The following is a 14,328-nucleotide window of genomic DNA, read 5'->3' on the forward strand; positions in this document are numbered from 1 at the left end:
ATAGACCGAAATTTACAGTGCAACCAAAAGGAAATGCAGCATCAGGATTTCTATAGAAACGTATTGAAACTTTATCATTGACAAAATCAATAGTCAGTGATTCATTACAACTACAGGCATCTGATGGTACTTTAAAAAAAAATCCCTAATGTGATTGACCAACTTCCCTAAAATCCTAACTAGTAGAGAGAAAAGAAGGTATATTTACTTGAGCAAAATCAAGAAGCAGCAGGCAGTTAACAAAATTCCTGCTAGGTACAAAGTGTTCTATTTTTGGATTTACATGCTGCAAATCTGATCTTTTGTTACAAGAAAACCAAGAGGAAACTCATCACTTGTATCAGCTTGAGCATGATCTCAGTTTCCCATTCTTTTGCCTGCATGAATATTTGGAAGGGTACCACTGTTACTAAGGCCTCGTCTATTACAAACAATGAACTACTAGAGAGATGATGATGTCTTACCAAAACGAATCCTTTTTTTCTTGTGCTAATAGTTCTTCAAACGATATGTCGGTAAACTCAGAATCGATCTTTTCCGTTGGCTTCTCAGATTTTTGTATCAACTCCATGCAGGTACCGATTTCTAGCATCTGGAAGATCATAAGGTACAGAGAAACATCAAGTCTGGCTGTTGCATTATTTTCAATAACAATTTCAAGTGTGTATGTAATAGAAAGAGAGAGAGAGAGAGAGAGAGAGCAAAAAGAAGGGAAGAAGATATCCATCTGATAACTTCATTGGACATTTTCAACTATTATGGGAAAAGGGAGACGAAGTAGTGAATTTGATAAAGTGAACTTACAAAGGGCATTAACTATAAATGGGGGATGGGATTCAGAGGCTACAACAGACCAGCAAGTGTACTTCCCAATTTCTAGGAAGCATCGGTAGCGAAAAAAGGAGTAAACGAAGCAAGAACCTAAAGGTAAAAGTAATACCTTTTTGTATGCTGGAGACAGTTTAAGCTGTTGTTGAAGCCAGTTATACACAAAGGTGTCCTCCTCTAGTCTCTTCTGTTCCAATTCTAACTTGTATATCTAAGGCAACAACAGATCAACAAATTTGAGTAGATGAAACTTTTGGCAACAAATATCAAGATATATCATGTCACAAACCTGCTGTTGAAGGCGATCGAATGAGGATCTATCTGCCTTGTAAAGCAGAGCTTTCGTTATGGTGAACTTTCGGTGGATAACATCAGCTCTGTCAGTAGAAAAAGTGTATATAGTTGGGAGTGGAATAACTTAAGAAGGGCAAAAAATCTTAGAGATAACCTAACATACGTTAATCATACTTAACAAGAAGTTGAAGATATTACATATATATTAACTCCAAAAGGAAAAAGTCTATACAAATTTGACACAGTAAGAGTCAAGAGAGACACTATTATGGTTGAAGCAAAGATATGAAGCATACTTGTGCTGCAGCTTGCTTCTAGCATTAATTAAGCAGTTGGCGAATTGTCGAACCTGCATTTGAAAGGAAAACAGAAATACATTGCAGTGCTTCAGTGCTTAGAATTCAACCCCCTATCAGTCTCAATTCTAACAAACTAGCGACACAAAGCCATCGATATCGGAAAAGTTATGGATACAGGGTTGGGTCCAATTTTTGGGCTTGAGCTGCTAAAAACTCCATACTCATCAGCTAAAAGCAAGAATTCTCACAGACCAAAGTCTAACCATCTAAATCATATGGTATAGAGTAAGCTGATCTCTAATGGAAACTCGATCAACTACAATCGTTCTAGATAGAGTTGTTATTCAATGAAGTCCAGGAATTATTAGCAATGTTACTGTATGTCTGCTATTAGGCAATCTTGCAATACATTACTTACCCTCACGATCTTTCTCAAACATATGAGAACTGACATTTCAAAGGAGCTTCAAGCTAAAATTATGTCAAGGAAGATAAATTAAGCGGGTTGTATTACACATACACACACATATATAGGCAGGATTGCACCAGAAGATAAAGGAGATTAATGACCAAGTCCAAACAAACCAATGAAAACTAAAGATTCAAATATTTTTTAAAATGGGCTGCGATTGGCTAACCGGCGACTAAAAATGAAAATTTCGGCTGACATGAACATTAGGTTAGGACTAGGACCATTTTGCGTCACACCGTTAAGTGTGCTATGACATCGTTAGTGTTTTAGGAGTGCATCATTCCACATTAACATGGCTGGAATTGGGTCATTTGTATAATAGGGCAATGAGATGCTAATGGCAGAGTCAAGCCGTAGTAGAAGAACTGCCGCAGAAACTCTAATTGAAACACAGACAGTAACAGAAATGGAGGTTGCAGGACATTCAACAAACACTGAACGAAGATTACAACTAAAAGAAGAAAATACGATTCATAAGAAATAAGAAAGAATACAGAACCTGAGCCAATGTCAATTCCTTTGATTCCTGACACTTCATTAGTTCATCATACTGCCGTTTAATCTTCCTTTGAATCACACTAGTAGACGATGTAAATGGATACAACAAAGTCAATTCCTGCTCAGAACCAGTTCCAACATCCGTTCCCCAATTTTCACTCTCATCTCCAGCTTGCGAATTCGCCCTCTTCTTCTTTGCCCTCTTCTTCTTCCTCTTTCCCCCTTGCTCCTGACCAGAATCCCCAAATTCCTTGTTCAATCCAACACTCTTCAAATCTAGGTCACCACGGCCCTCTTCAACAAAGAAACTTGCCCATTTTGGAGAATCCGGCGGTAAGATCTCAAAGAGAAGCGAATGAGTCAAACAAGTCCGGTCAGTTCCATTGCCACAATCCGCCACAGAATTCCCAATATCAATTCTCTCAGGCTCAATCGGCTCACTGATTAGTTGCTGTTGCTGTTCAAACTCGATTTTCTTCACCCTTTTGTAAATAGAAAATGATAAAACAAGGACGGAGAAGGTGAAGAAGACGAAAAAGCATAATAACAACATGGGTATGTCTCCTTCAGAGAAGTTAGTAATTCGAAATGGGAAATTGGGGAAGAAACGGGACAAATATGAGTGTAAAGCCGCCATTGGAGGGCATCAACAGAGAAAAAAATTGAAGAAAAAGAAAAAGAGCAAAAAAAAAGGAAAACCCAACAGAGAGAGAATGGAAAAGAGACGATTGAATCGGGGTGGAGTTCGGATTTGAAGCTGAAAGAGGATAAATTCAGTTGCTTCTTCAGTGAAATGGGTGTGAAGAAGAATCTTTGAAACAAAATAAAAATCTCCCTTTTGTTGTGAAATCAAGGGCACGAAATAGATAGAGAAAACATAATATAATAATAAATAAACATAATATAATAATAAAATAAAGTAACTAAACTTATGAAAAATTAATAATACTAAAATTTAGTAGAAATTTGAGGTTGATTTTTTACCATTGTATATGATTTTAAGATTCACCAATGTCACTCTTTATAAGCAAATTGACAAGTAGGATGTGGTTTTAGGACACTAAGCATTGAGATCTATTTTTTATAATATTTATAATACTCTTCTTATATGGTTATATATATATATATATATATGAAATATGTCTTGTTAAAATCTTACTAGGAAAAATCTAATGAAAAAAAAAAACTAAAGGAAACAAAATACATATTTCATATAATATATACTCCCAAAAGAATACAATATATATACTTCCCTTGTGAAAACATCACTTAAGATCTCTGAGTCATCACATTCCAATGTTGTGCACCAATTTTTCAAAAGTTGCGGTTGGTAATGCCATTGCAAATAAGCCCGTCAGGTTATCCTTCAAACAAATTTTTTGTATGGTGATGTCATTTTTTTCAAGATCATGAGTGTAGAAAAGTTTCAGTGAAATATGCTTTGTTCTATCTTCTTTAATATATCCTCATTTGATTTGGGTTATGTTAGTTGTGTTGTCTTCGTATAATATCGTTGGAAGATTTTTATTAGAAGACAAGTCACATGTTTCATGAATGTGCTAAGTCATTGATCTTAGCCATACACATTCTCGGCTAGCCTCGTGAATTGCAATAATTTCAACATGATTTGAGGAAGTGCCTGTTATGGTCTATTTCACCGATCGCTATGATATAGCAATTCCTCCATATATGAACAGATAACCTATTTGAGATCTAGCTTTGTGTGGATCAGATAAATATCTAGAATTTCCATAGTCAATTAGGTCAAAATTTGATTTATTTGAATAAAACAAATTCATATTGGTTGTTCCTCGGAGATAACGGAGTATATGCTTAATTTCGTTCCAATGTCTTTTTGTAGGAGAAGAACTATATCTAACTAATAAATTTACTGAAAATGCAATATCTGATCTTGTATTATTAGCAAGATACATAATTGCACCAACTACACTAAGATGTGATACTTTAGGACCAAGAAGTTCTTCATTATTGTCTCAATATCAAAATATATTTTTCTTTATATCTAATGAACGGACTTCCATTGGAATATTTAATGGATGTGCTTTGTCCATATAAAATCTTTTCAAAAATTTTCTTGTACAAGTTGACCGATGAAGAAATATTTCATCTGTTAAATGCTCAATTTGCAAATCAAGGCAAAATTTTCTTTTTTCGAGATTTTTCATCTCAAATTCTTTCTTAAGATATTCTATTTCCTTTGAAAGTTTTTTAGGAGTTCCAATTATATTCAAGTCATCAACATATATAGTTATAATAACAAATCTTGATTGTGATTTCTTTATGAAAACACACTGACATATTATATTATTTTGATATCATTCTTTCAATAAATATCCACTCAGGCGATTGTATCATATCCTTCCTAATTGTTTCAATTCATATAGTGATCTCTGTAACTTTATTTAATAGAATTTATGGGAATTTGATGTTTATATTTCAGGTATATTTAATCATTCTGGGATTTTCATATAAATATCATTATCAAGAGATCCATTAAACATGCTATGACTACAGCCATAAGATGCATATCCAGACTTTCATACACAGTCAGACCAATTAAATATCTTAGTGCAATTGCATCCATCACCGGAGAATATGTCTCCTTATAATCAATACAAGGTATTTGTGAAAAACCTTGTGCAACTAGTCTTGCTTTATATCTTGTGACCTCATTATTTTCATTTATTTTTTCTCACAAATACTCATTTGTATCCCACAGGTTTAACCCCTTCTAGTGTTCGGACTACTGGTTCGAAAACCTACTATTTTGAAAGTGAGTTTAATTCAGCCTCGATTTCTTCTTTCCACTGAGGCAAATCTTTTCTATGTCGACATTCTTCAATAAATTTTGGTTCAGGATCCTCATTTTCAGATATAATATCAAGAGCAATATTATACGGAAAACTTTTGTTAATAACTATATTAGTTCGATTCCATCTTTTTCCTATCATGACATAGTTTATTGAAATCTCATTATTATCTTTAAGTATTTCACCTTCCTCACTAGTTATCTTGAGGATTTCTTCATGGGTATTTACATTATCAACTAAGTCTTTTTTACTATTAATTGTTTTTCATTTTCGAGGATTTTTATCTTTGGAACCTACTGGTTTACCACGCTTCTGGCGTGTTTCCGACTAATTAGTGACAACTTGTTGTGTTGGGATATTAATTTTTTATTGAACATTTGCAGTTGGTATATGTGACTTAGTTACTCTATTTGCATCTATAGATGCATCTGGTAACTGATTTGCTATATTTTGCAAATGAATTATCTTTTTAACTTCAAGTTCACATTGATCTGTATGGAGATCTAAATGAGACAATAACGATGCATTCTATGTAATTTCTTTTTCCAATTTCTTAATTCATCCTCCTAATGTTGGAAAAATTGTCTCATTAAAATGGCAATCAGTAAATCGTGCAGTAAATACATCACCTATCAGGGGCTAAAGATATTTGATAATTGATGGGGAATCATATCCAATATATATTCCTAACCTCCTTTGAGGACCCTGTTGGGATTGGTGTCCTAATTCTCCGAGAGTCTCCTTGTTTGTAATTATACACATTGTTTTATGAATAAAATAACTATAATTTCATTTTGGCATTTACTCATATCCAATAAACAAAGCTCCATGGTTATCTTATGTGAACTTAAGAATGTATATGTGATATACAAGTGGATCATGCCTTAAGTGATAACCTAAATAAGTCTGTAGTATAAGGATTAAGGTGGGATACCTGATCCTAGTGACACTACGGATACGGCCCACTTTGTAGAGGTTTGCAAGTATTGTAAACTATTACAGATGGTAGATCCTGACCACTTATGTGGAGATATGCGAGCGGGGGTGTCCTATACAAAGAGTTTGTGTAAGACTGGACCACTAGATGACTAGACTCTATATATAACAACGTTGATACTGGAGACTTATATCTCACCTAAACGACTATAGGTGACACGACCTCAATCCTGAGAGTTTTAGGAACTCCTATCTTTGAGGGCGGTTCTTTGATTAGTATGGGTGAGAGTGGCTAGATTGCCAACTCAACATGCCTACCTTTTTGGGGACTTATCTGATTTAGGAACTGGGAACTCAATACACAAGATGTAATTCACTCCTTCCCCGAAGCAGGGGTAAGTAGAGAGATTGCTCCCTTAAGGGCTGATTTCGGGGCTTGAACATAGTGGCCACAACTTCTCTTTGGAAGAGAGGACTTATTCATAGTAGAACTATGACTTATGTTCATTAGAGGATTCAATGGTACTTAAGGAGTTAGATGTAACTACAGGGGCATAACATTATTGGCCGATCTGTACTTATGAGCGATTTGTGAAGGGTTATCGCACTGCTGATTGGTTAAGATGGACACATAATATATATGTGGTAAAGAGAGTTCAGCTGTCGGTCTTTAATGGAGTACCTGGCAGTTAATGGGTGATGAATCCCGTGACTAAAGAGTTTAGTCAGTTATTCACGTATCGTTGGAGCTTCGAGCTATAGGTCCATAAGGTCTCTATGGTAGCTCAATGGGTTCAAGTTGAGAATTAGTTCTTAGTGTTGATTTGAAATGTTCAAATTGATAAGAGGTAATTCGATTATATATGATATGATCGGTATGATGTACGAGATACATCTAGTGGAGAATTAATATAAATGAGTTTTACATTAAGTGCTATGGAATAGAAAAAGAGCTATGGTTTATATGTTTCATGAGATGAAATATTAAAACTATAGGTTATAAATATGTTATGGTAAGTTAGTTATCATTTATATTTATAATAATATTAATTATTGGATAATTATCTCTTTTTCTCTAATAACCAATTGAGTGGTAGGTTATTGGTGGTTTCATGGTAACCGTGGGATAACAAGGAAAAATGTTTTCCTAATTTTGGTAAGTAAGAAAATTGTTTTTTTTTTTTTTTTTTTTTTTTTTTTTTTTTTTTTTAGATTTTCAATCTCGAAAAATACTCACGGATAGTTGTCAAGTAAATGAGATTTACTAAGTGACAACTTGAAGTTAGCTAAATGATCGTGGAGTGTTCTTAAGCGATAGACACTTAGCTAAGCGATGAGCTAAACGATTGCATAGCTTTTGCTAGACGATCACTTAGCTTTTTCTAAACGATTGGGCATCAACCTATACGATAGGTTGTTCCATCTCCCACTTACTCAATCATTTACACGATTGTGGTTCCTCCCTATTTTTGCCTAAAACCAAGTCCACAAAGAGCCCACCCTCTGGATTCTCACACCGAGAATACCAAGGTAACCTTCTTGGTGGTGTCTTACTCAACTCGACACTGTTGAGGTTTTGCGGAGGCTGTTCGCAGTGTTCAGGGTGTTCATGACCTTGACGATCGCTTAGTTCGAGTGCGTGGTGTTTGTATAGTGTAGTGGTCGAGTTGGATGAGTGTTCGTGATCAAGGAACTAGAAGATGAGTCTACAAAAGTGTGTTGATTCTCATCCTTGATCTTTTGTATAGCATGCTGTAATTTCTGTATTTTAGCATAACTGTATGTTACCGTTTGTGATTGTAATTGTAAAGTTTATATACGATTGTAATTTAGAATGATCCTTCCGCTGCTCATGGAAATCCTCATATTCGATTTCTTTCAGACTCATTTTAGTGCATTGTGATGGAGCAATTGGAACATATATTGCACATCTAAAAATTCTCAGATTGGAAATATTTGGCTCATGTAGATAAGATAATTATAATGGTGAGTACTTATGATAAGATACTGGCCTAATACGTACAAGTGACGTTGCATGCAAAATAACATGTCCCCATACAAATGTAAGAAGCTTAGCTCTCATAAGCAATGGTCTAGCAGTTAATAACAAACTTTTTATGAATGATTCTTGAAGGATCTCTAAATGTAGAGAACCAGTGAGCGTAAGCAGATCGTTCCAAACTTCATTGGGAAAGAACAAGAACATTTACAATCAAACAAAACAGTTATGCATCAAAGGTAAATTATAACATGCTTCCAAGTTAAAAACAAAAAGATTGAGTAAACATACCTTTGAAGAACCTTTTATTCTAGCATTTCCTCATCAAACTTGAATGTGTCCAACAACACGAACACAATGATCAAACCCAGGAAATAGCACGACTGGCAAATACTCTATCATAATCGAGTAAAACTCGATCCTCGACCCTCGAACGGAAACTCGACACCACCACTCGGTTACCTTGGTATTCTTGGTGTGAGAATTCAAGAGTTGTGGCTCTGTATGGATTTGAGAAAAGAGAAGGAGGAACTAGACGATCGAGTAGGCGGTAGAAGGAAGAAGTCTATCGTATAGACTTGAGTACTTAATCGTTTAGTAGCGAGTAACTATCGTATAGAAAAACTCGATCGATCGTTTGCTCTCTCAACAAGTTATCTGATAACTTGATCTCTTTGAGCGTTTAATGAAAAATGAAAACAGTTTTCATATTTATCCAACAGTTTCCATAAACCGATTAAAACCTCCCACTAAGGTGGTTATTTGGAGAAAATCGAAAAACAATTATCTCATAATTAATTTATTATAAATAAATATAATAACTAATTTACCATATTATATTTATAACCTATAGTTTTAATGTACAATCATATGCAACATATAAATCATAGTTTCTTTTCTCCTTTATGGCATTTAATATAAATCATATTTATATTAATTCCTCCAATCAAATAATGTATCAAATACATCAAAACAAATTATATCACATATAATTGAATCAATTTAATTATATCATATATAATCAAATTCCTTCTTGTTAATTTGAACACTTCAAACTAACCCAAAAATTGATTCTCAACATAATCCATTGAGCTACCAAGGGACCTTATGGACCTATAGCTTTAAGCTCCAACGTATGTGAATAACTGATTAAACTCTTTAATCATGATATTCACCATCTATAACTATCGGGCACTCTACTAAAGACCGATAGCTGCACTCTTCGTACTACAGATATATTTTTTTGTCCATCAGATATAACCAATCAACAGGATTGATGACCCTTCACAAATCCTCGTAAGTACAGCTGGGCCAATTTGTCGCTTTTCCCTTGTAGTTACATCTAACTCATTAAGTACCACTGATTCACCTAATGAACAATATATCATAGTCCCACTATGACTAAACCCTTCTCGGACCAAGAGAAGATGTGACGCTATTGTTCAAGCCCTAGAATCAACCCTTAAGGGAGCAATTTATCTACTTACCCTGCTTCAGGAAGGAGTGAATTCCGTTTTTTTTCCCTTTTTTTTTGGTGTAGCTAAGTTCCCAGCTCCTCAATCAGATGAATCCCCAAAGTGGTAGGTTTGAGTCGGCGATCTGGCCACTCGCACCCATGCAAATCAAATGATCGCCCTCATAGGCAGGAGTTCATAACTCACTTAGGATTAAGATCATGTTACCTATGGTCATCCTAGTGAAATGAAAATCTCTGTCATGAATGATGTTATATAACGAGACTAAACATTTCGTGGTCCGGTCTTATACAAACTTCTTTGTATAGAGCATCCCTGCTCGCATGTCTAATGCACGAATGATCAAGATCATACCATTTGTAGCACTTTACTACATTTTTAACACCTACAAAGCGGGCCACACTCGTAGTGTTACCAGGATAAGATTTCCCTATTTTATCCATATACTACATACCATTTAGGTTATCACTTAAAGCACGATCCACTTGTATGTCTCCACATACATGCTTAAGTTACAACGATAACCAGGGATCTTAGTTTGTTGGTTTGTGGTTAATTCAACTAAAATCTCTTATATTTCATAGACTGAAGTGAATAAAATATCTCATATTATATATCACAAAACTATTTGTTCATACAGATATTTACAAACTACAGGACCCTACGAGATTTAAGGCATCAACCCCAACATCTGTTAAACCATTTTGTGTATGAACATGAGCTACAAGATGTTCAACATTTATCCCAATTGACATACAATAATTATCAAAAGCTTGGATTGTAAATTCACCAGCATTATCAAGACGAATGGTCTTAATTGTATAATCAGGAAATTGTGCTCTTAACTTAGTTGTTTAAGCGAGTGATCTTGAAAATGCAAGATTTCAACTTGAAAATAAGCACATATGTGACCATCTATTGGATGCATCTATTAATACCATAAAATATCTAAATGATCCACTTGGTGAATTAATAGGTCCACATATATCACCATGAATTCATTCTAAAAATGCAGGTGATTCAATTCCCACTCTAGCTGGTGATGGTCTAATTATTAATTTACCTTGAGAGCAAGCATCACATGATAATTCATTAGATTAAGGAATTTTCTAGCTCTTCAATGGGTGTCCACTTGAATCCTTAATCATTCTTCTCATCATTATAGACCCTGGATAACCCAATCTATCATGCCAAATAACAAATATATCTGGATTCATGAACTTCAGGTTCATTGTTGCATATGTTTCAATTACTCGTATATGAGTATAATACAATCCAAAAGATAAAACAGGAAACCTTTTCAATATATGTTTTTCATTTGAGACAGTAAAGATAAGATATAGATATTTCACATTATTTTTACTATCAGTCCCAGTGTAATAACCATTGCAACGATGTCTTTAAAACTTAGAAGATTTATCTTTGATTGACTAGAGAACGATGCATTGTCAATTGTAAATTTTGTTCCTCTAAGTAAAATATTATTTGCTTTTCCAAAACCTTCGACAAGTTTGCAGAACATGATATTATATTTACTTTTGCTTTCAGTATTGTCAATTTGGAAAAGTATTTTTTATTTGTAAGTATTGTGCGTGTAGTTGTATTGTCTGTTAGATATAGATTTTCTTTGCTCATTTTTTAATCATTCAACATATGAAAATGATCCATGTTTCTCTGTTAAAATAAAATAATACAATAAGAAAAACAATACTTAAAATATACAAAAGTGACTAAAAAATGAAGATAGATAAAAAAAAAAAAAAAAAAAAAAAAAAAAAAAAAGACAACATTAAGTCTAGATATTCTCAAAGTCAAAAGAAACACTTAAAGTTCTATCAACTATGCCAATATTCTTTTTAGGAGATTCAAAGAAGTCCACCGCATCCAAATTTGTCATATGGGATGGGTCAAATATGTCATTATCCTGGTATGTAAAATTTGCTTCCACATTTTTCTCTTTTTCTTCAGGGAGGCTTGATAGAGATCAACTATGTTTTCTGACGTACAAGAAGTACGTGACCCATGCCCAGTCATTCCGCATTGTGAGAATTTATTTTCAATACTCTTTGAACTCTTATCTTGTGGATCTTTTCATCCGTGATCATCATTTTGTGTGGTTCTTTTGAAATTTAATGATTAAAACAACCACCACAAAAATAATGATTATTTCTTCCTTTGTCACGGTCACGACTCGACCATGACCACGACATTGACCACGAGTATTAACATTCACAACATTTACTTCAGGGAATGGTATTGTTTTAGTTGGTCGAGATTAACATTAGATGTGACGCTTTTAAGTTCATCTTCAACTCCAAGATGAAGGAAAGTACATCTGTTTGTGAACATGTTTTAAACATGATGGTCCTCTTTAATGTGGTGGAGATGAACAGATCTCGCAACAATGAGGCCAACCAGGTTAGCATAATTCTGGAGACGTTGCCAGAAAGCTTCCTATATTTTGTTAGCAACGCTGTTCTGAACAGGGTTGACTACACACTTACAACTCTCCTCAACGAGTTGTAGACATTTCAATCCTTGCCGATAAGCAAGGAGAAGAAGGTTGATGAGACAAATGTTGCTTCATCATCTAAGAAGTTCCATCGAGGTTCGACCTCAGGAACTAAGTCTACACCTTATTCTTCCGGCACCAGCAAGTGGAAAAAGAAGAAAGGTAGTAAGGGGAAAGGGAAGACACCTGCTAACCCACAACCTGTCGCTCCACGGGGTAGGCGACTAGTGCCGGTTGACAAAGGAAAGTGTCTCCACTTCAACCAGGATGGGCACTAGAAGCGGAACTTCCCACGTTATTTGAAGGAGAAGAAGAAAGCCAAACAAGGTAAATGTGATTGATTGATTTTGGAGACTTCTTTAATGGAGAATGATGATTCTACCTGAAGTATAGACTTTAGAGCCACTAACCATGTTTGCTCTTCATTACAGGGGATTAGATCCTAGCGGTAGCTTGAGGCTAGTGAGATGACGATGCGAGTTAGCATTGGACACGTCATCTCAGTTGTGGCAGTGGGAGGCCTCCGATTGACTTTACATAATAGATTTATCATTTTGAATGATGTGTATTCAGTTCCCGAGTTAAAGAGGAACTTAATTTCTATAAAGTCGTTGCTAGAATGTAAATACACCATGAACTTTTAGGTTAATAAAGTGTTTATTCTTAAAGATGGTGTTGAAATATGTTCAGTTAAACTGGAAAACAATTTGTATGTGCGAAGACCGTTAGCCAAAAATTCCCTCTATAACATAGAGATGTTTAAAACTGTCGTAACTCAAAACAAACGACTTAAAGTTTCTCATACGGAAAATGCTCAACTTTGGCACTTTTCTTTAGGGCATATTAATCTCAATAAAATTGAGAGGTTGGTGAAGAATGGGCTTCTAAACAAGTTAGAAGAAAATTCTTTACCTGTGTGTGAGTCATGCCTTGAAGGCAAGATGACTAAAAGACCTTTTCCTGGAAAAGGTTATAGGGCCAAAGAGCCTTTAGAGTTAGTGTATTCAGACCTTTGTGGTCCGATGAATGTACGAGCCAGGGGAGGCTACGAGTACTTTATCACTTTTACTGATGATTATTCGAGGTATGAGTATGTTTTTTTTAACATAAGTCAGAATCCTTTGAAAAGCTCAAAGAGTTCAAGGCTGAAGTTGAAAACGCATTAAGTAAACGGATTAAAACACTTCAATCTGATCAGGGTGGAGGGCTTTTAGATTATGAGTTCCAGAACTATATGATAGAATATGGAATCGTTTTTCAACTCTTAGCACCTGGTACACCTCAGTAGAATGGTGTATCGAAGAGGAGAAACAGAACCTTGTTGGACATGGTTCGGTCGATGATGAGTTATACTTCCTTACCGGACTCGTTTTAGGGTTTTGCAGTAGACTACAGCTTACATCCTCAACTATGTTCCCTCCAAGAGTGTTGCTAGAATACCTTTGGAGTTGTGGAACGGGCGTAAAGCTAGTTTACGTCACTTCCACATCTGAGGTTGCCCAACACATGTTCTTGAGGCTAATCCTAAGAAACTGGAACCACGTTCGAGGTTGTGCCTATGTGTAGGCTACCCCAAAGGGACACGAGGGGGTTACTTTTATGATCTTAAGGAAAACAAGGTGTTTATGTCGAAAAACGCTACTTTTCTGGAGGAGGATCATATGAGGGAGCACAGTCCAATAAGTAAAATCGTGTTAAGTGAGCTTTCCAAAGAAACTACTGAAACTTCAACAAGAGTTGTTAAAGAGCCTACTGATAACTTTAGAAATACAAGTTATTTATGCCACTTTATCTAGATATTGCGGCCAAAAGTTAGTAAATATGCACCGATTGTATGAAAATTAGCCTAGTATTACAATAATTATAAATGTTTGCAATTACACCCACTAACACCATAAAGATGGAAGACAAGCCGAATTTTACTCTATTTTGCAGGAGACCAAGTCACCACTTGCGCTCAAGGCTCACGAGAAACTGATCAACATATCTCTGTCACATTGCGCCCATCAGTCAATAATGAAGAGACGATTACCGTAATGACGGCGCAATGCGATAGTCGATCCATAGCTCTGTTTCAATCGCATGCGGTAATAAAAACAACACCGCATGCGAATCCATGATCGAAAGATGCAGCTGAGCAATGCAAAAGCGGAGGATTGAGACACGTGTACAACTAACAGTTGT

At 35.3% G+C, this 14,328-nt stretch overlaps 1 protein-coding gene across 1 annotated transcript; it reads right to left on the minus strand.

The window, feature by feature from the left end:
- Positions 1 to 47: 47 nt before the first annotated feature.
- Positions 48 to 3,247, minus strand: LOC120084452. Its single transcript, XM_039040234.1, has 6 exons — positions 2,393 to 3,247; positions 1,419 to 1,471; positions 1,118 to 1,205; positions 941 to 1,039; positions 465 to 592; positions 48 to 377 (listed from the first exon to the last, which is right to left on the minus strand). The coding sequence occupies exons 1-6, from the start codon at positions 3,026 to 3,028 to the stop codon at positions 341 to 343; spliced, it is 1,041 nt and encodes a 346-aa protein (XP_038896162.1). The 5' UTR covers positions 3,029 to 3,247; the 3' UTR covers positions 48 to 340.
- Between the last annotated feature and the right edge of the window lie 11,081 nt (positions 3,248 to 14,328).

The sequence above is a fragment of the Benincasa hispida genome, chromosome 9 (genome assembly GCF_009727055.1).
Source record: "Benincasa hispida cultivar B227 chromosome 9, ASM972705v1, whole genome shotgun sequence".
NCBI classification, from domain to species: domain Eukaryota; kingdom Viridiplantae; phylum Streptophyta; class Magnoliopsida; order Cucurbitales; family Cucurbitaceae; genus Benincasa; species Benincasa hispida.